The 21,776-nt window shown below is 50.3% G+C and overlaps 1 protein-coding gene across 4 annotated transcripts in view; it reads right to left on the bottom strand.

Annotated features, from left to right (window-relative positions):
* Tspan11 (tetraspanin 11) overlaps nt 1–21,776 on the bottom strand; it is a 66,993-nt gene that overhangs the window by 11,324 nt on the left and 33,893 nt on the right. For all 4 annotated transcript variants that reach the window (XM_041679220.1, XM_041679243.1, XM_041679226.1 and 1 more), the window contains 3 exons: nt 19,110–19,301; nt 2,791–2,865; nt 1,935–2,039 (listed from right to left, as the gene is read on the bottom strand). In XM_041679220.1, coding sequence (XP_041535154.1) covers nt 1,935–2,039; nt 2,791–2,865; nt 19,110–19,301 — 372 coding nt within the window. The remainder of the gene's footprint in view (nt 1–1,934; nt 2,040–2,790; nt 2,866–19,109; nt 19,302–21,776) is intronic.

Genomic DNA, 21,776 nt, shown 5'->3' with positions numbered 1-21,776 from the left:
TCACAGTTGTGAAGCTGGGTGCCATTAGGGTGTACAGCCAGGGTCCAGAGCGGGAGGAGGGGATCCCAAGGGCGATGTTCCCTGGTCATTTAGGAGGTAGGACTTGGGGACAGGGATCTAACTTGCCAGAAGTTTCAGGATCCCCATTTGGGTGTTGAAGTTCAGAACTCCGAGACTAGAGGGGCGTGGAGGGTGTCCCAGAGGCCAGGTCAGCACTGACCACAGAGACTGATGTGAATGCCAAGTACAGCCCAGCAGGCCTGCACTTTACTACATTCAGAGTGAGTCAAAGAACAGGTGCTGGCCACTCCTCCCTTCTGTAAGTCATGGCACTGAGATCCTACGACCGTGCCCAGGAGCATGGCACAGCTGCACTGAGCCTGTCTCTTGGGTACAGGTGCAGGGACATTCGATTCAAGCGTTAGTCACCTCCATGCCAGGAGTGAGGCTGAGGACCTGGCTCTTAGCTTGCCATTGACTTTCCTTGAGAGGGGCACAGTGGAGGCAGGGGTCAGCAAACACCTGTAAGTGTGCACAGGGAGCCCGCACATCACTGTGCACGCTAAACAGGCTCACAACATGAGAGAGCACCCATGGGGCACGCTCACCATAACAACGAGACTGGAGCACACACATGACATGACAGCTGAGGCAGGACATGTGCACCATGTAACAGCTACAGCAGAGAGAGCATGACCGCGACAAATCACGCCCAGAGCACACACATAATATAACAGCGTGACAAAGAGCATGACCACAGCCAATGACAGCACACACAGAGCAGCCACTGGGGAGGGCTGTGCTTGGAGTCACATGCAGTTGGACGTTCTCTCTCTCTCCTCTCTGTGCTGGTGCCCCGAGCGCTTATAAAATGGGGAAAATAACCTCTGCGGTGGGGGTGTGTAAGGATGATCAGAGCAGGTCCTTGGACAGCACTCAGCATTTGCACAGAGCCAGCAGTGTGTCATTGGGTGTCATTGTGTGTCATCGTGTGTCATTGTGTGAGGAATGGTCCATGTACACACATGTCATTTACACACATGTGGCCCAGATGTGGTCCTAGCTCTGATCCACTACTGTCTCAGGCTCAGTGCTGAGCTGGGACAGGAGAGGCCTGTGTTACACACGTTGACGCCATGGTCAGTGGCAGGTTTTACTTTTGCCTGTTTGCCTCCCTCCCACTTAGGCAAACCACACCCTCCTCCGACCCTACCTCCCCTACTGTCTAATCTGAGGTGCCTGGGGAAAATTGCCTGGTGTAACCTATTGTCTGCAGTCCCATGAGTGAGACCCCAGCCAAGGCTCCTGCCCTACCCTTTGTCTCACATGGCTCCTTACATGTGGGACTCAGTAGGTACATGCTGCTTGCACAGGTGACCAACAGTGTGGGTGGCCCTGTCCCAGCTACTGGGTTAAGCACACGGGGACATGACTGCATATTTCATGTGTACCTATGTATATACACATGACCCTAGCTGTTTTCTCTGGGATCTGCTGTGTCTTGCAAACAAGACTTTGTCTTGTCCCTCATGGGCTGTTCAATGGCTCACAATCAGAAAATTCTTCCCTGCTCTGGGCCATGGTGGCCTGGCAGAGAACACTGGAGCCTTAGGTCCATCTCTCCGAGGAAGAATAAAATTGGTTCATAGATAGGAGATGAGGGTAACTATCTGCCCCAGTAGATCTAAACTGGAAGGCATCAGGGATGGGGTTTGGACAGAGTGGAAAGGGGGTATGGGGGAAGCCAGGGCTCATTGAGTACTTTCCAGGGTGTCACATCTAAAGGCGATCACCATCACTGCATCCCACCACTGTACAGCTTAGTTAGGGATGTGCGACAGGAGATCAGAGAGGGTGAGTCAGTTGTCCCGGGGTCACACAGACTGGGAGAGACAGAGGCAAGGTGTAAACCTGCATCTCTCTGTGAGGCTTACATCCTGCTGCAGCTGGTCCACCGAGGCTGTGATCTCTGCGGCCCTTGGCTGCCCGTAGCGTTCGGTCAGGGTGCTGTTCAGGTGCTGCTTCAGCTCCTCACTCAGCTGAGGAGGGGACAAGAAGCGTGTCAGCAGACACCCACCCCCCACCTTCCTCTAGGACTCAGATGCCTCCGAATTCTCAGTGTTGTGAGCGGACATGAAGGCAAGGTGTGAAGGGCAGAGCTGACAGGGGCTGAAGATGTCACCGCTCATGCCGTGTCCCATGGGAGTTGCCTTCAACTTGCTGTGGATTTGAACTTTGATTACAAGATGAGATTCGCTATGTGGGCACTTGGGACCCTGGGCAACAGTGTGCACATTGGCTTCAAAGGACCTGCTTATTGGGACTCACTGTCTATTCCAGCCCAATGCTACCCTGTTCTTGCCTTCAAATCCTGAACCGGAAGCTGTAAGCATGGGAAGAGAGAGATTGATTCTGACTCTCACCCGTTGAGGCAGGCAGGGCCTACTCTAGTCTTTACAATTGGTGAGTCTGCATTTGGCCCTTTCTGATCCCTTCTCAATGGCTGTCTTAGCAAGTGGGTTCCTTGTTTAGGGATCCCTGGAGGGAGAAGAATGAACTGGCCTCCCTGAGAGACTCTCAACCAGGCTCCCCCATGGAATGCAGCAGTACCAATAGAGGCAGAGAGATCTACCGAATGGGACAAGAAATGGGTGCAGAAGATTACCAGCCCAGGAAACAGGACTACCTATCTAGACCTCTGCCTCAGATGCTAGGCCAGCACGAACCCCAGCATCTTGCTGTGACTCCCTCAGGCACCATCTGAAAACCTCAACAGGGCCTTGGACTTACCCTCTGGTAGTACACATGTGCCAGGACCCCTGCCACCAGCTCCACGAGGAAGATGGCCAGCAACAGGCAGAAATACTAGGAGCAAGAAGAGGAACTGTCATCCTGGGAACCAGCGCTCCCCTGTAACAAAAGCCTCGGCAAACAAGTGGGAGGTGATGGTGATACCTGCCAGGACTCCGATCGCCCCAATCCTCCTCTTTTTTTAAAATCCACATTCTGGACATGACAGCCCCTGCTGGCTACCACTCACCCCTCTGCTCTGGTCTACAGACAGCCCAAGAATCCAACTATCACCCAGGCTTGAGTAGACATTGGGAGGATGCCTAATGCCAGGCCCTGTGGATAAGATACTACTGGCTTGTGGGGGGCGGGCAATATGAAGTTATCAGAGCACTGTGTTGTCGGTGTTTCTGTGGGGTAACCCCAGAGGCTCCTGATGTGCCGGGGAGGCAGAGTAGACTTTGGGGAGGTGGTGGCACCTGCGGCACCTCTCTGACAGGGATACAGAGGCACCTGCCAGGCAGAGAAGGGGAGAAGCATGCTCCAGGCAGGAGAAGAGCAACAGAAGAGCATTTGAGTTTCGACCACAGCAAACACCCTGGTGGCTGGAAAGGAGAGCTAGACTGGTGTTGTAAGGAGGCCGCTTGTTTGTTTCTCAGTCGCCAAGACTCCCCAAATAATCACACAGAAACTATATTATTTAAATCGCTGCTTGGCCTATTAGCTCTAGCTTCTTATTTGCTAACTCTTACATATTAATTTAACCCATCTCCATTGATCTGTGTATCACTGCAAGGTCATGGCCTCCCAGCAAAGTTTCAGCATGTCTGTCTCCGGCAATGGCTCCATGGCTTCTCTCTGGCTCTACCCTTCTTTCTCCTGGCATTCAGTTTAGTTTTTCCCACCTAGCTCTGTTCTACCCTATCAGGCCAAGCCAGTTTCTTTATTAACCAATGGTATTCACAGCATACAGAGGGGAATTCCACATCAGACTGGGCCCAGGAGCTAAGACCCTGGAGAAGGCAAAGTCCCTGGATGGTGATTTGAGTCATCTCTTTCAGCCCCAGTGTTCCTCTCTAATATGTCTGCCCTTTTGGCTTGATGTTGTCCTGCATTCCTCTTACCTACTTCCCATCCTTCAGAGCTTTTCCCAGGGCTTTTGGCTGCTCTCGCCATGTCTGCCTCTCCCAGGTTTCTCGGTGCCAGCCCTGAGCCCTGAGCTTCAAAGCATACAGATGTGCACTTCCATCCTGGCCCCCACCTGGGTGTGAACTGTAAGCAGCACTCGGGAGCCTTGTGGGAGCCAATAGGTCAGGCCCATGTGGTCTGGAAGAGGGATGGGAACATAGAGGGAAAACAGACCACAGGCACCAAAGGGACAAGGAACAGAGGAGAAGGTAGAGAGAACAGAGTGAAAGGAGAAAGAGAGAGAGAGAGAGAGAGAGAGAGAGAGGAAGAAGAAGAAGAAGAAGAAGAAGAAGAAGAAGAAGAAGAAGAAGAAAGAGGAGGAGGAGGAAGAGGAAGAGGAGGAGGAGGAGGAGGAGGAGGAGGAGGAGGAGGAGGACCATGAAGAGCATTTTACCAGGCAGTGATGGTGCACGGCTTTAATCCCAGCACTTGGGAGGCAGAAGCAGGCAAATTTCTGTGAGTTTGAGGCCAGCCTGGTCTGCAGAGCGAGTTCCAGGGAAGGTTTCAAAGCTACACAGAGAAACCCTGTCTGAAAAAACCAAAGAAGAAGGGGAGGAGGAGGAAAGGAAGAAGAAGAAGGGGGAGAATGAGAGGAAGAGGAAGAGGAAGAGGAAGAAGAAGAAGAAGAAGAAGAAGAAGAAGAAGAAGAAGAAGAGCATTTCCTTTCTTCCTAGAGCTTACATCTGGCCACAACAGAGCAGCAGCCAATGTGTATTGGGATCACAAGTTTGGGGAGGCCAACTATGGGTGCCATCCGAGATACCAGATTCATGAGGTAGGGAAAGACATGTGGACAGGAGGAGACAGCTGTCATGGGTCCTTAGGAGGGCAATATAGAGCCTGTAGACTTTGCCTGACCTTAAGTCTGAACCCCTAAGAGAGGGAGATTACATGGGTATGGCTTGGGAGTGGGAGTGGGATTTCTTTTAACTCCTATGGGAAAAGCCTGGACAAAGCTGCCCTTTAAATTAACACACAGCTCTCAGTAATATCATTGCCTCCCTTTCTTTCAGCACTGTGACTGGCCATCATCAGTGACCAGGACAAGTTGCTAGTCTCTATAGGTGGGGGTTTAGCCTGCCCGTCACCTGTGAAGCCCAAGGCAGAGAGGATAAGAGATGTTCCAAGTCACCCTTCCTTTTTCCTCCTGTGTTGTCATAGAAAAGGCCAGACAGTCTGCACATCCAAGCTCTGTCTGTTCCTCCCTCAAGGTCAGATGCATCCTATCACTCCATGGCTGAGGATATGGGGAAGACTGAGTAGGATACTGTGAGGGATACAGGCTAGGGGTGCACATTCGGTGATCCTATATGCTGTGATTTTGTCTGGAGCTCTGTCTATCTGTCTCTCTGTCTAAAAGGGTTTTCCAGGCTTTTGGTGTCAGGCTCAGAACCAGGAGTATGGGTAGGGGTACAGACTCTGCAGGGCATGTTCCTCAGCCCCAGGACTTTTTAACCTATTTGGGCAGACGATACTGAATGGGATCCAGAGTAAGCTGAAGTTTGTAAGAGGTCTGTGATGGCCACATCTGTTCCAGGAATAGGTCTGAAGACACGGAGAAAGCTGATGGCAGGCAGACTGGATGGGCACCACTGCCAACTAGGAAAACATACACAGACCAAGGTGGTGTGCTTCAATAAGAGCTGTGCAGAATGGACACTGTGTTCCTTGTATGTAGGACACAAGCTTTGGGGCTGTCTGTGGCAGCCCTTACCTTCGGATTGGGTTTTCGTTTCCTTGCCAGTGGCAATGGTGGCATCACCTTCCTTGATTGGTTGGAGAAGACTGGACGGCTCAGAGCTCTGACCTGCTTCCTCCCAGAGCACAGCCAAGGGTAGGCTTGAGGAAAGCAGCACTCGTCAGACAGTGCCAATGACCAACAGCCCAGACCAGCAGAGGACAAGCCTGGAAGTGCCTAGTCCATCAGACAGTGTAGCTGCACTGCAACCCACTCTGAGGACTGCTCCGACACTCAGGGCCCCAGTGCTCCTCTCTAATATGTCTGTCCTTTTGGTTGAAGTTGTCCTGCACTCTTCACTACTCATTTAGTATACTGAGGGCAGCCTTTGTCCTGCTACACAGGACCTAGAGACAGGGACTACTGGTCTACCCAGGCCTCCTGAATGCATATCAGCATGCCCTCCAAGACATTAAGAAAGAGATGATGGGGTGCCTCTCCCTGAACAGTAGGACTTTCTCAATCACTTCTGCTATAGATAAAAGTCCTGTCTCACCAGAGTAACTGTGAGCTTCTGGGGATAGGAACCACATCCTGGAGTTCCCTGGCTCTTCCATGGTGCCTGGTGGGGATATAAGCTCAGGAAACAGCTCTGGGCTACAGGAGAAGTGAGAGACAACAGAAACTGGCAGCAGGGTCAGCCCCATGCTGGCAAAAACATTGAATCTTCTATCTGGGAGGAGACACAGCTGCTACCTCAGTTCAGGTTACTCAATGGTTCAATCTGGAAAGGTTTGGCCTCCAGGGACCAGCTGGCAAACCCCAGAGACGTTATTCTGTTATCACAGCCAAGACAAAAGGTACTATGGGCTTCCAGAAGGCAGAAAAAGGATACAGCTGACCATCTTTGAGATATGGGCCAGTTCCCATCGCACAAAACTACCCATCAGCCATGTCAGTGATTCAGAGGTTGGGAAAGCCAGAGACACACTCCCCTTTGGTCTCTCAGGCCAATGCTGAGACTTGATTTCATATGTGTCCCTAGGCACTCTGGGATGCACAGAGGAAGACCTGAGAAAGTTATTCACTGGCCAAGAGGCCAGGGATGGGACCCAGAAGCACAAGCATGAGAGGGGCTTCACCCCGCCTGTCTGGAAGGTCACACCTGCACATGAAACTACTCGGCCTGACCTAAGAGAGGGTCAGGAGGCTGGAGGGATGCCCTGGTGTTGTGTAACTACCTCCTTCAGACTGAACCATTCTCTCATGGTGCAAAGACGCTACAAGATTCCTAGACCTCTGCCCAAGGTTACATAAGCAGGAAACAACTGCTGGAGAGAGGGATGCTGGGGTGGAGCTGACCGCAAGCTGTCCAAGGAGCACGGGGACATCTGTACCTCATCTGTGCTGGGTGGGCTTTTCAGCCAGAAAGCTCCCTTTTTTCCATCACCCACACTCCTGTAAGGAACACCAACACTGGCTCACCAAGCTGGACTTGAGTGGAATCATTTCTTCAGTCTGTTGTTGGTGCCTTATGCAGGGTGACCAGGTATGCCCACTCCTCAGGAAAGGGCATTTAATCCCTGGGAAAACTCTGCTCTCTGAAGCACTGGGTCCCTCTGCTTGGTGACCTGGGGAGAGGTGTACTGCCATAAGGACGGCAAAGGAATGGCATCTGCCTGAGTTCTGATCCCCACGCTCACACAGCAAAGCCTGTATTTCCTGGAGTGATGTCCCCAGTCCCCTTTATAGTTCATTAGTGGAACAGTTTTAACTAGAAGCAAAGTTGGACACTTTCTGAAGTGATAGATCTGTGAGGAATCTGGGATTGCACAGTATTCCCTGAAACAAACCAGTATATTTTATAATGAGAGGCCCTGCAGGAAGCATGCAGAAACACGTCTCCCTGGGACATTAGCATGATTAATTAGAAACAGTCTTCAGCTGGACTCACCAGGCATAGGTCAGAGTCTCAGGGACAAATGACACAGGGCCGCAGTTCAGCACCTATTTTGCCATCTTTGTGGTCAGTTCTAAGAACTTCATAAAATTGGCATTTCAGATTTTCTTTGTTGCACAGACTCTGCCACAAAGATGGAAGCTTGCCAAAGCGCTCCCCTCTTGTCCCCGTCACCCAGCATCACTCTACATATGAGAGTAAAACAAAGACAATTTGCAAGACTTGTCATCAGGTCACTATGCGACCATCAACGTGCTGGTCCAGGAGGGCTGGGACAGGTGGAGATGCCAGGCTATCCTCAGAGCAGTCTGGAAGAAAGAGCAGAATCAAGATATGGCCAAAGTTAAGAGGTAGTGGGAAGCAGCCCACAGAAGATCCCGGCAGCTGAGCGTGGAGAGATTACAGCAGCCGAGGGAGAGATTCAGGGACTTCAGACCAAGCCAAACCGGAAAAGTCAGAGCCAGCTGTTTAAGCAGCAAGTGACCTTGGGGCAAATTATTTTCTGACAATTACCCACCAGCTGGAGGCGCTTGGCTATTTGCAGAAGAGAGAGGATGTGGACTTGGGAGCATCAAGTCATTCCTCTAACGAGATGTCACTGTTAGAAGGTCGAAGGTGACCCCTAGCCCTCCTGGCACCAGTCCAGTACTCACAGACTGGACCAAGAGGCCACAGCCTTGCCTTGCTGGATGCCGGGCCTCAGCCATCCCACCTGGAGCTGTGAGGTTGTACCAGTCGGAAGCTAGCTTGCACAGTAGGTCTGCTGGAGGAACAAGGTACAGACATCACCAGAGCTGGCATGAGGATAGCTGCCTGACAGCTTGCAGGGAGACTGAGACCCAGCAGGGAGGGGCTGCTAGACTCTGGGGAGGAAGGAGGTGTTCCAGAGGCAAACGAAGGAAGTGTGACAGAGGTCATCCAGAGGACAAGGCTGACTGCTGGGGCTAGAGAGGATCAATCACATGTGTTGGGGGCATTGTGGAAGCAAAACACAGTTCCTATGAGAGGAGCCAATGACAGACGTCTACCAAGTTTCATGTAGGGACTTCCCAGGGTTTCATCTGAATGGGCTGAGTGACAACAGGCTCTAGAATAGGCACAGGGCCTACAGCTGGCTGTGGGGAGAGCAGCAGGCTCCCCATGGGGACCGCATAGCTCAGGGAACCCAGAGAAGGCTATTGCTGATAGACTAATGCATGGGGACCTGACTAGCCTCTAACATTATGGGCCCCTGGAGTAGCTTGGGCTTTCCCATTTTCTTACAGGCTAACAGGGAGGTGGTTAGCATGTGTCTGTCACCTGTGCACAGGGAGAACGCGATGTGGGTAGGGCAAAGATGGTGGCAGGGGCCCAGGATGGGGCCACAGCATGACCTCCAGTGGTGAGAATTCTAGGTCAAGACTAATGATGGGGAAGGGGAACGAAGGAAGAGGAATTTCAAACAAGAACAAGAAAGAGGAGATCTTAGGCTCCAGGGGACAGATAGCCCATGGGTTAGGAAAGGTCTAAGGCCTTGGAGGGCAAAGTGTCTGAGAAGAGCTTAAACCCCTTTCACCACAGGGTCCCTGTTCCTCACTAGACTTCAAACCAACAGCAGGGTCAGATCCCCTTTTCTTGACCCCGCATGGTGTCCAGAAGAGCATGGACGGCAGGAGCAACTGTGCTGCAAGCACCTGTTGAGTTGATTCAAAAGCCATGTATTTTCAATCATTGGCTGCAGAAGTTTGGAGGTGAGCGGTGATGGAGGAAGTTAAGTGGCTGTAAAGCCTCCTCCATAAAAAAACCTGCTTCTACAGAACATGCTGGTGGTTGGTGGCAGTGAGCGGGCACAGAGAAAGGTGGTCCTGGTTTGGGAGGTGATGGCTCAGAAGGTGGCCTGGCTTGGGACTCCAGGCCTAGCTTGGCTCTGAGATAAAATGCTGTGTGACTGCGGTGAAGTCCCCACCCTTTGGTGTTGTGGAATATTTAACTATGGAAAGATGTGTTACATTTGTTTATACTGTGGAATATTACTTTAACTGTGTAAAGGCACGTTACATTTGCTTCTGGTGCCTTTGTTAATGATGGAAAGACATGTTACATTTGTTTCTGCTGCGTTTGTTTAATTATGTAAAGATGCATTGCATTTGTTTCACCTTGTTTGCCAAAGGCACCTGATAGGTTTAATAAAAAGCTAAATGGCCAATAACGAGGCAGGAGAGGGATAGGCAGGGCTGTCAGGCAGAGAGAATAAATAGGAGGAGAAATCTAGTCTTGAGAGAGAAGAGAGAAGAATGAGAGGAAGTAGAACAGGGAGAGGTCCAGGGTCAGTCAGGCAGCCCCCAGCCAGCAGACACAGCGTGGCATATACAGAAAGAAAGGAGAAAAGTCTTGAGGCAAAACATAGATGAAGAGAAACAGGTTAAGTTATCAGAGCTAGCAAGAAATGAGCCTAAGCTAGGCTAAGCATTCATTGGTGAGAGTGGGGTGTTGAGGTCTCCCACTATTAGTGTGTGGGGTTTAATGTATGATTTAAACTTTAGTAGTGTTTCTTTTACATGAGGGTGCCCTTGTATGAACTGAGATGGTCAGCTGAGATTTCCTCTTGATGGATTCTTCCTGTGACAAATATGAAATGTCCTTCTTTGTCTCTTTTGATTGATTTTAGTTTGAAATCTATTTTGTTAGATATTAGGATAGCTACACCTGCTTGTTTCTTAGGTCCATTTGATTGGAAACTTTTTTCCCAACCCTTTACTCTAAAGTGATGTCTGTCTTTGAGGTTGAGGTGTGTTTCTTATATGCAGCAGAAAGATGAATTCTGTTTTTGTATCCAATCTGTTAGCCTGTGTTTTTTTATAGGTGAGTCGAGTCCCTTTATATTAAGGGATATTAATGACCAGTGATTGCTAGTTCCTGTTATTTTAGTTTTCATTGTTGGTGACATTATTATGTGTTCCCCCACCCTTTGGGATTTGCTGCTGTGAGATCATCTATTGTCTGTGTTTTTGTGGATGTAGCTGACTTCCTGGGATTGGTGTTTTCCTTCTAGTACTTTGTGTAGGCCTGGGTTTATGGCTAGGCATTGGTTGAATGAGGTTCTGTCATGGAATATCTTGTTTTGTCCATCTATGGTGATTGAAAGTTTTGCTGGGTGTAGTAATAAGGGCGGCGGGGCTGCGTCCCCAGCACCCCGACTGCCTGGCTAGCTTATGCCCGAAATAACAACACACAAACTGTATTCATTTAATCACTGCTTGGCCCATTTCTATCTAGCCTCTTCTAGGCTAATTCTCATGTATTAATTTAGCCCATTTCTAATATTCTATGTAGCACAGCTAGGTGCGCTTACCGGGAGTCCATCCTGGGTCGGAGCTTCATGGCGTGCATCTTCCCTGGAGCGGGGAGCATGGCGTCTCTCTGAGGCGTCTGCTCCTGAGAGGAGAGTTGTGGAGTCTGAGCTCACTTCCTCTTCCTCCCAGCGTTCTGTTCTGTTTACTCCTCCCACCTATCTTCTAACCAATGAGGGCCAAGCAGTTTCTTTTTATTTAACCAATGACCTTCCTCCATCAGCTGGGTATAGTAATCTGGGCTGGCATCCATGGTCTTTTAATGTTTGCATAATGCTTGACCAGGACCTTGGGCTTTCATTGTTTCCATTGAGAAGTCAGGTGCAATTCTGATAGGTGTGCCTTTATATGTTACTTGGCCTTTTTCCTTAGCAGCTCTTAATAGTCTTCCTTTATTCTGTATGCTTAACTAGCAAGAAGTCTCCATGTCATGATTTAAGAGTTGGTTAGTGGCCCAAAAGAAAAAGCCTGGTACATGTTGGGTCTTCTGCATGAGATGAGAGCTGAGATGGGAGGGATGTATTTGTGCAGCATGCTCTTCTGGCCAGGGGTGGTTGGACAGGGCCTCCTTCCTCCCTTTTGCATCCTGCTCTTATGTACAATGTTCCACAGTAGCTCCAGCTAGCTCCTCTCTGTTGGTGAGCAGGTCTTGTGTTCTTGCTTTGGGACCAGGCTGTCTTTGGGATGTCACATTCTCTACCCTGGTTGGTCAAGTGTATAAGCTTGTTGCAACTAGAGGGGCTGAGGCTGCTGGCTGCAGATGGAAAGCTATGCATTTTAATCAGCTTCATGAGTTATTATACGATGGTTCAGCCCCCAGACCTCTAGTTTCCGGGATGTTCATTTCAACTGATGGAATATCCCTTAAACCTCAATGCTTAAGGCACTGACCACTGGCGGTTATCATGAAGGCTTTCCCACAGTCAAGTCCAGGACTCGGAATGAAGGGAACAAGTCAAATATCTGCTGCCACCTCTCCTGGTCCCAAGGTAGAAGGAGCTTCAGCCCCAAGGCCTGTTGCCATGTTTCTGACCCCGAAAGGAAGGCAATCTTTCTCTCTTGTGTAGCTATTTTCTCCAAATTGAGGGCTTCCCTCCAAAGGGGCAGGCTGACTCATTAGAGCCCGGAAGCTCAGGGAATTTACAGGGATCAGAAGACTCGAAAAGATTCACAAGGTCATTCCCCAAGGTTATAAAAATAATATTTGTGAGGGAGAGGTGGCCCCTCAGTGGAATTGCCTGAGAGTTACGGGGAGTCCTGGCACGCAGTTGTTTCCAGCTGCCATTCATATTGGGACAGATGCTTTAGTGAAGCAGCTCCCTGAAAGAGGGTCACCCGTGTTTCAGTAAGTTACAGGGAGCCCAGAAACATAGCTGTTTTGAGCTAGCATCCACTGCTTCCACAAGGTAGACTTGGGTGGATTTATTTCTTTGGTGTGTCGCTGGTGCCCATTTGGAGTGAAGAGATGCTTGTTTCTCTAGGAAAAGTAACACCTGACTGTGCCTGCTTCCCAGGGTGGGTGTGTGAAAACTCAGTAGCTTGAACAGAGACAAGTGGGGGGAAGAGGTGTGGTTCTGTAAATGACCCCTTCTCTCCACTGGTTGCCTCTTCCCTGATGATCTCCCCTGGGCTGCTTTCTGCAGCCTGGCTCACGGGCTCAGTAATGAGGAGCGGGCACCCAAAGAGGGAGCTCTCTTTCAGGTTTGCCCAGCATGAGGCTGTGTGTAGGGTGTGCACTGCTGCTGCCCATGAAACAATGGCACATGGAGAGATGGGTAGGTAGGAGAAAGGGCTTCTTGCAGAGTCCGGCCAAAGACCGAGGGGAGGCGACAGGAACCTGGCTACAAGATCTAGACACAACCAAGGGCTTTCTCACACTATCAGAAGTAATGGCAGAAGTAAGCAACACTCCTGGGTTGATGCACACTTGGCTGGGAAGGAAACCTGAAAGTGTCTAATACCCATCGAGAGACTATGTGGGTCAGTACAGGGACAGAGGTGTCATAAAAGCTCTCCACTAGGCGGTCTCACGAGCCAGAGGGAAGCCATGGTTTGACACCCGACTCTTCTCTCCCCTGTCGCCACCTCCTTCTCCTTCCTCCCTCCTTTCATGGCACACATGACCACCTGTCCAACCATCCACCCACCTTTAAGACCAAGTTCTTTTTTTTTTTAAAGATTTATTTATTATGCACAGTGTTCTGCCTGCATGTATGCCTGCAGGCCAAAAGAGGGCACCAGATCTCACTACAGATGGTTCTGAGCCACCATGCGGCTGCTGGGAATTGAACTCAGGACCTCTGGAAGAGCAGTCAGTGCTCTTTACCGCTAAGCCATCTCTCGAGCCCCCATAAGACCAAATTTTCCAGGCTCCCCAAGTACAGTCTGACTGTCTCTTGGTCTAGATGGCCTTTCCAGCAGGGGGCCAGAGTCCAAAGATGGTTGCGCAGGAAAAATGTAGAAACTGCAAAGTCAGTGCCTTCTGCTTGCAGGTACTTCTTATGTTCCCTTGAGCTTCAGGGCAGTCAACAGCTTTGTCATTTTGGAATGAGAGGCTGGGGCCCAACAGCTGTTAGACATGTCGGTTTGATGTGTTTGCTCCATCAGAGATCAGCATCATACCCATCAAACACCTCTTGTTTCCATGAGCATCCAAAACCGTACTAGTGATTTCCCTGGTTCGGTGTCACTATTCACTGAGAATAGGAAATGTATGTATGTGTGTGTGTGTGTGTGTGTGTGTGTGTGTGTGTGTCTGTTCACCTGTGTGCATGAGTATGTGCTGTATACAATCACAGCTGCTGAGACTTAAGTCTCCACCAGCAGGCTCACAAGCAACATGGTCTGGAATCTTCTTTCTTGTGTTTTTGCCCTGCCTATTAAAGCAGCGAGGACTAAAGTAGACCAAGGATAGGTAGAGCACCCAGAGTTACCCACTCCCTGGCTCTCTGTCTTTTCGATCATTGAACTATAAGTAGTTTAACCAAGAAGTTAATGTTAGCGCTTCCTTGAACTAACACAAACAGTTTTAAATCCCAGATTTGGCCTAAAGAGATGGGTAGGTTGCCTTAGAAGTATTCTCTTTTTCTGGAGATGACTGCCTTGCCTTTATTCTTCCCCGCCGCCCCGTGTTAACTTCTTTGTGAAATCTTGAATTGGATGAAGGCAGTAGGAAGCCCTAAAGGAGAAACACAGCGGGTCCAGTTCCACACAAAGAGAAAAGGGAAAAGATGAAAGACAGACATTGGAATGATGGGCATCCAAGTTGGATCACAGTAGGGGTGGGAGTGGCCTTGAGCATCCCCAGGAAATGCCTTGAGAGGGGGCTGCCTGTTCTACCAAGGCTTGCTATTCCTCCCTCATGTACTGTTCATCCTGGCAAATCTGCCACCCCTAAAAGTCACTATCCTAAGAAGGAGTCACTGCTTGAGGACAAGAATAGCTTATCCTTTCGGACGCCGAGGCAGCGATGGGCTTTGCATGAGAACTCCGCAGAGGGAAAAGGGATGGATTTTAAATTATTCACACCAGGGCTTCTATTTTAGCTAAGACTACAGGAGAGAGACAGATAATTCAGGCCATCTGAGCCGAGAGCTGATGACCAGGGCCCATGCCACCCAGATCAAAGGAGGGGCCTATTTTTAGCGTTTGGAATGTGGGCCCCGCCAAGTTTTCTATCTTCAGCCAAACGGAGATCGTGATGGACGGCTCAGACTAAACTGGGCCTTTGTCAGGAGCTCTTTTATTTTTAGGGAGGGGGTGGATGGAAAAAAGTAAGTTCTAGAACCCAGTTTCTGAAAACCACGGACCCAGAGTCACAACGTTTCCTTCTGGGCTTCTGAGGCTTTGTTAGCCAGCAGGACAAAGTCTAGAATTCAGGGCAGATAGATCTGGACTGGGGCTCAAAAGCAGCTTTTATGCAGCTTGCCCACCTTGCTGTGTAACCTCCAACCGGGAGGAGCCACCCAGCTTCTCCTGGTCACCGTAGTAACCCCATTGTGTGGTGGTAATGAGGAAGCATAAGGTCCAGGGAAGCCATGTTATGTAAAGATCATAAAACCATGGCTCTAAGCAACACATCATAGCAAAACTCCTTTGAGAAGGGACCCAAATTAGCAGCTATTCTTAGGGCTGCTACTCACAGTGTGTGCACAACCCGGGTGAGCACACAGCCTCCATAGAAGCTACAATAGCAGGGCATTTGGAAGGTGCTGGGACCCAGCCCCCACAGCCTGGCTGTGTCCTCTCTTGTGACTCCCTGGGTTGTCTTGCTGGGCTCTATATTCAGCCACAGAGCGGTCCCTGTGCTACTCTGCTTGGTGGCACTTTAGTTTTTGATCTGATCCCCAAGGGTCTAGTTCCCAACAGAGATGGAGAGCATTTCCCTGATCAGCACAAACGCCCCAAAGAGCAGACCTCACAAGGACTGCACAGACACCCAGAATCCAGACAGCCGGGCTTGCTAAGAAAGACCTCAGATTGAAATGGGATTAGTTTTCAATGAAGGAAACCCTCACAGTGGCCTGTTGGAATGAGCCCTCCCCCTCTTAAGCCCCAGCACACTTTCCTATCAGCTCCTTCCTAGAGGCATTACTCTCCCTGTCTCTCTTAGCCAGAGACACTTGCCTGGGCCAAGGAAGTGTGGTGAAGTCTGGTAGGGCCTTATCTACTGCCTAGACAGGCTGTCTTCTCCACCTATTTGCCTCCTAGCTAGGCCCAAGTTCATGCCCTTTTCATGACTCAGGACGGCTGTTGTCTTTCCAAATGAAAAAGCAAAGAACGAGGGTGATTTCTGGGGTCTTTCCCCTGGAAGTTTGGTCCCTGATTCACTCCAAAATGGAGCTACTGGCCATGTGGCCAGTGCTGCAAGGGTGCCACAGAGAGCATGCCTTCTGGTGAGAAAGGGTGGCTCTGTCATGTGCGGGTACGAGATACCTGATGGGCGCCCTTACATCCCACCTCAGGTGGAGCTCTGAGCAAGTTTCAGAATGTGTTGATAAAGGAGGTTAAGAATGTGTGTGTGTGTAAGAGAGAGTATGTGTGTGTGTGCATGCACGTGTGTGCACTTGTGCAAGTGCACACACCTGCCCACACACATGCAGTCATAGGTGGACAGGCAGCCTGCCCCATTTTCTGGAGATTTCGCGCTTCTGTTTAGCTTTCTGGGCAGATTCTAGACCTGACTGTGGAACCATCAGGCTTAGGGGAAGTAGAGGGGAGTCCTGAGTGCTGGGTTCACAGTCACCTTTCCCCATCTCTATGCCTAGTTCCTCATCAGTAAGAAAGAATGAATCTTGCCTCTCTGGGCATAGGAGGTGTGCAATGTCAGAGTACAGGAAATGGGCCATTTGCCCCTTAGCTATAGCTGTGCGTTGTATTTTCTCACGGCCTCAAACTCCCCCCCCCCCCAATTGTGAGCATCCCAGTAACTAGTGACCAGGTAGATCAGAGAGATAAGACTAGGCCTACCATAAATTTCCCTTCCCAACTTCCCCTAACTCTGACTTGCTGACATTCAAAATCAACCCTCGACATCCCTCTGGCCTCTTTTTGTGTGTTCTATCCCTCCCTGACAGGTCGATTGCTTCCGGCCTCCTACCTGCTTGGCTGAGCCTGTTCCCTTCATGCTTCTCCCAGTGACCTTTCTCTAGGCAGATCACTTCACCTGTACCTGCTCCCCAGCTCCTGTCAAGTGCACATCACGAGTCTGAGCAGCTCCGTGGGCATGTGAGGCCTGAGCGAGTTAGCATGCGCTAGTGCCGGGAACAGTGCAGATGGCAGTGCCTTCGCGGGGTTGGTGGAGTGTGAGGAGCAGCAGGCGGTGTGCTCAGTGAACAGTGGCCATCTGTGTCGTCAGCAAGCTGCGCCTAGTCAGCAGAGACTGTTTCCCAAGGCTGCTGGGGACACCTCACCCCCGAGATGGATGGCTGAGTCAGAAGCTGGGTCCTCAAGGGACAGTGTCTGCATTCTTTCTCATTCTGTCAAGAGGGTGTCCTGGTCTGCCCACCAGAAGGTTCCTCCTCTGTTTCTTGTTCCCCTAAATGCCCTATAAGGCAGAATCCACAGTAGGAAGGAAGGAGGCACGGGGCTCAGCAGGATGCTCTCCTGGGACAGGTTCCAGAGGTCAGGACAATGGCTTGCCTAGACCCTTAGACCTCTCAGAGTCCAGCAGGACATAGACCCACAAACTGGTAAAGGAAAGAGGTCTTTCTCTGGGCCTGATAGCCCATCCCATCAGCCCTTAATAGTAAGACCCAGCTATTTATGTGGCGTCTGCATGGCATTTGCTTTTATAAGTAGCTAACAAGGACTTCTAAAGAGATGGAGTGTGGATACAGACTACACGTGAATACTGCGTCTTTCTGTATAAGGCCCTTGAGCATCCCCCAGCTCTGGGTATGTGTATGGAGGGCAGGGTTTGGGGGCATTTCCCAGAACCTATCCCTATGAGCTTCAAGAGATGACCATGCTCTTGCCACGCTGCCTGAGAGACAGCCAGGCAGGCTGTGGCTGCTTCCCAGCACCTCTGCCCACTGCTAGAGAGAGGCTCAGAGTGTCCACCCTGAAGGTTGGTCCCCCGTGGAACTTTACCCTACATATCACCTTGTACCCTGCCAGCACCCTGGTTCCAGAGTAAAATGAAGAGATCCCACAAAACAGGAGCACCATCCAGCTGGGCCTGCACGGAGCAGCTTTCATATCCAGGCCAAAAACTAGGTCGCCGTTTTGAGAGCTGCTGCAGGGGCCAGGCCTCAGGTTCCCCACAGCAGCCCCTACCTCCCACTCCGGAGGATGAGTGCAAGACAGAGCAGCATGGTCTTCGGAGGATATTGGGGGGCAGGGGGGGTGGGGTGGAAACAGGGAGCTCAAGAGCCCTGCAGAGCTACTTCCCATTGCCTGATTTCTCTTTGAAATTTATTTTGCAGCTTAGGTTTTCTGGCAAAGCCCAGGCATTTGTCGGTTTTCCTGTTTTTTCTCTTTTGAACTTTAGCCTTGGTCCTCTGAGGTGGGCACAGAGAGGCCTCTAGGTTGTGGGGAGTCAGCCACAACCAAAGGATACTGGGTGTGTGGGCCCAAGGTGGTCTTGGCCTCAGGGTCCCTACTGGGTCTTCCTTGGCCTCTTTCTTGGCCCTGAGGAGCTGCTATGGGTGTCTCCCCAGACCCCCAGGAAGACGCATCATGGATCCCATGATGCCTACAAATGTTAGCCATGAAATAAATATTCTTTACAAATGATCAGACCTGTTAAGCCTGATTAAGCCTTTCCACAGAACTGCGAAGAGTACATGTTAAATACCATACAGGGACATAGCTAAAGAAAGAAAAATCTGGAAATCTATCAGATCTTTCAACAAACCCAGAGATAGACTTCAGAGATGAATCAACACATGGGCCTAATTAAACAAGCTTAAAAAGAAATACCGCTTTATGAATCAGTTGGGGGGATCAGAAGCTCCCTCATTATTTCATAACGTCAAGGACTGAATAGTGATTGCTTTCCTCTTAGGCTTGAGAGTCGTATGTCGAAACACAGATGCCAGTGTCTGGAGCCGCTTCACCAGAGTGCAGAACACAGGGAGAGTGTGCACCAGACAACGGTGACCATGAAAGGACAATGGTGCGCTCTGGGTGGTGGGGCAGAGAGGGTCCCTTTAGTATATATGTGAAAACTGCTTGTTAAAGTCTAGAGGGGGAGGAGGAAGAGACGGGGATGTGGGGGACAAAGGGAAGGGGGAGAGAAAAGGAGAGAAAGGAAAAGACGGAGGAGGAAGAAGGGGCAGAAGAAGAAAGAGGAGAAAGAGAAGATTTGGGGAGGAAGAAGAGGAGGAGTAAAAGGGAGAAAGAGAAGAAGAAGGGAGGGAAAAGGGAGAAGGGGAGGAAGAAGAGGAAGAATCAAGACCCTAGAAACTGCCGTGGTAATGCTAAGGCTGACCTCCTGGCTCAGGTCCCACGTCTCTGGAGCACTTTGCCCTCACAGCCCCCACAGCAGGCTCCCTGCTCTGGCTCCCCAGAATCATCAGTGCCATACTTAGGCTGGCAAGCCCAACCTGAGAGACACGTGTGATGCTTCCCTGCCCCCACAGTGCACAGGCCTACACTCACTCTCCATGGAAGAATCCTCCTGTGAGGGACAATCCCCACAGAGAGACAGAAGGACACTCACCATGGAGAGACAGCTCTTCTGCTCCCGGATGATGGCCCCGAAGCCCAGGAAGCCGGTTGTCATGACAAGAGCACCAGCAAAGATGAGGATGTAGGCAGAGGCAACAAATGTGCTCGAGGCCAAGATGCTGAGGTAACCACTCTTCTCCACCAGTGTCCAGATACCCACAGCCATGACAGCTGCCCCACCGACCTGCAGAGACAAAAGGGAGATCAGGTAGCACCTGAAGCTTTGCCAACTGCCGCCTGTCTAGTGTCCATTGGGCACCAGACCCTCTTCAGGCACCGTGTCAATTAGTCTTCCTAAGGGTCTAAAGGAAGAATTTCTCTGTTAGCTTATAAACAAGGAAATCGAGGCTTCAGGTGCTCAGTGAACTTGCCAGCCCCTCCTCCCCCCCCCCCGCCTCCCCACCTCACATGCAGAGAGATTTCAGATCTAAGTTTAGCCCAAATTTATGCTTCTTACTGACCCTGGGTAAAGACCTCCCATACCATTCTTGGTGCTATTTTCGCAGAGTGCTCCTTGGTCTCTCCCAAATCGTCCCAGAGGGCCTTCATGCTGCACATGCTCACATTTGGACAGTGGGTGAAGAAACAGGTTCACTGGGGAAAGGTACCCTGCCTGAGGTCTTGTTTCTAGGATGGACAGATCTGGGAGGGATGGAGAGCTAGGATGTGTCCCCAGTGCCTGCTCTTTGGAAAGGTGTTCCCATTCCTCAGATCCCTGCAAAGGATTGGGAGGCAGCTGAATTTCCCTCTTTGCTCATTGGCATATTGCGGACTGATCCAGAGATGAGGCCAGACAGGAACCTGCTCACTTGCTGGTCTGAGAGCTGCTTCTGAGGAAGAGTGTCATGGAGCACAGCCAGGATGTCAGCCTCCAGGGATTAGGAGGCCGAAGAGCCATCTTGGTGGGTGTAATGCTTAACTAGAATGTTATTATATGCCACACATGCACCTAGATGCCACATACGGAAGACGAAGACTGTTTGCCCAGGACTCAGACTTCTGAACGGCTCTGCTGCCTGATCCTCGGAAGGTCAACTTCTCCCTACCCCTTGTCTTCAGGTCCCCATGGACTCTACTCCTGATAGATAGTGGAGGCTTCCTTAGAGGTCTTAGTATGGTCAAAGGCAGAGAAGAGAAGCCTGCTCCTACCCCACTCTATCTCTGCCCACACCTGGATGCTAATCCCCGTGAAAGGCTCCTCATCTGTACCATGGTGACTCCGTGGTCACTTCTCCCCTCTCTGTTCTGTGCAGTCACAGACCTCAGTGGAGCAAAGCCTGGGGGTTCTTCTTAGCAATTCACACACACCAGGCACCTACCTCTTGTGATTGGCATGTACTCTGTCAATTTCTTGTCTAAACATTACAACCATCCTGGGAGGATGGGGAAGGGTTTATCATCTCTGCCTAGCAGATGAGAAAGGAAACCGAGGCCCTCAGTAAGGCCAGGATGACACCATTAGTTTCAGAGCTGATTCAAGGCCAGGTCTTCTGAGGACAGAGGCAGGACTGTCCTTGGATCCCACAGAGTGGGTGTGCCTGCTCCTCCGCTTCTGCTGTTCAAATGAATGATTCCTTCCGAGAACTCTTTTCTCTCCGCTGGTTCCTCCAAGTGAGAGAAGCCAGCATGAGGGCACCGCACAGGGCCACAGCAATGCTGCTAAATGGAACTGGAGAGGCTGACGCGCCCACCATTGTGCGATGCATGCTGGCCCCCTTCCGGTTTTCCCTCTCTAAACTCAGGGCGAATCTCCTGATGAATGGCACCTTACACTATACTGGGCAGCATCTTTTCTTGGTGGAACAAACAAAAACAACAACAGCCAAAAATGATGTTTGGCGTCAGGAATCCTGGGACACGGCAGACTTTTAGAGTCCCTGTGGGTGGAACTCATCTATGGGCCACACAATTTCTGTGAACAAAGGGTTTCCTGAGTCTGGGTGGATGGAACCGAATAACAGATGTGGCTGACTGACTAATGGCTACCCCTGTCGGTCAGCTTCCATGACCACTGGGAACTTTGAGTAAAATATTACCCCCACAATTCCCTTATATAACTGTATTGTCTGGCAAGTTTGAGTGAGGCTCTCGACTTTGAATGATTGGTTCAGAAAGGGCCCTTTAATCTCTTTGGTCCTCAGTTCTTCCGCCTTTCAGTTGAGGGAGCCTTATTAGCTTGGTGGTTTCAATCTACAGCTACTAAAGACCCCTTGGTTACTTTCTTCCAAGGATCTTATGTATTGAGGTCTTTGCCTTAACAAACACGGCGCATTAACTAAGAAGTAACTAATTTTGCCTTCTCTTTCCTCTCTCCTTCAAAACAAATTATCTAAAGGCGTAGGATACTGCCGAGCAGAGATTCTGAATATTACGAGACAGTTAATGTGACCATGATGAATTATAATGCTATTTAAGAACTGAAAAACATGGTATTTAATGGGTGCAATCTCTGTAAGGACATAGACACACATTTTCTATTAGGTAGGCTAACTCTGAATCCCTACTCTTTCCCAAGCAGGGAGTAACCTGAGCCTTCATATCTTGAACCCTCAGAAGGATAGGCTCAGATTGGTCTGGGGATAGTTAATCTGTTGGAGCACAAGAATTCACTCAGAATCTGATAGAAAGAATCACTTAGCACACAAAATGATGCATTTGG

Source organism: Microtus oregoni, unplaced genomic scaffold (genome assembly GCF_018167655.1).
Source record: "Microtus oregoni isolate MIOR12 unplaced genomic scaffold, Mior012 000002F_ref0000024, whole genome shotgun sequence".
In the NCBI taxonomy this organism is placed as follows: domain Eukaryota; kingdom Metazoa; phylum Chordata; class Mammalia; order Rodentia; family Cricetidae; genus Microtus; species Microtus oregoni.
Note: the sequence above shows the minus strand (reverse complement) of the source record. Positions and strands in the feature narration are given on the sequence as shown.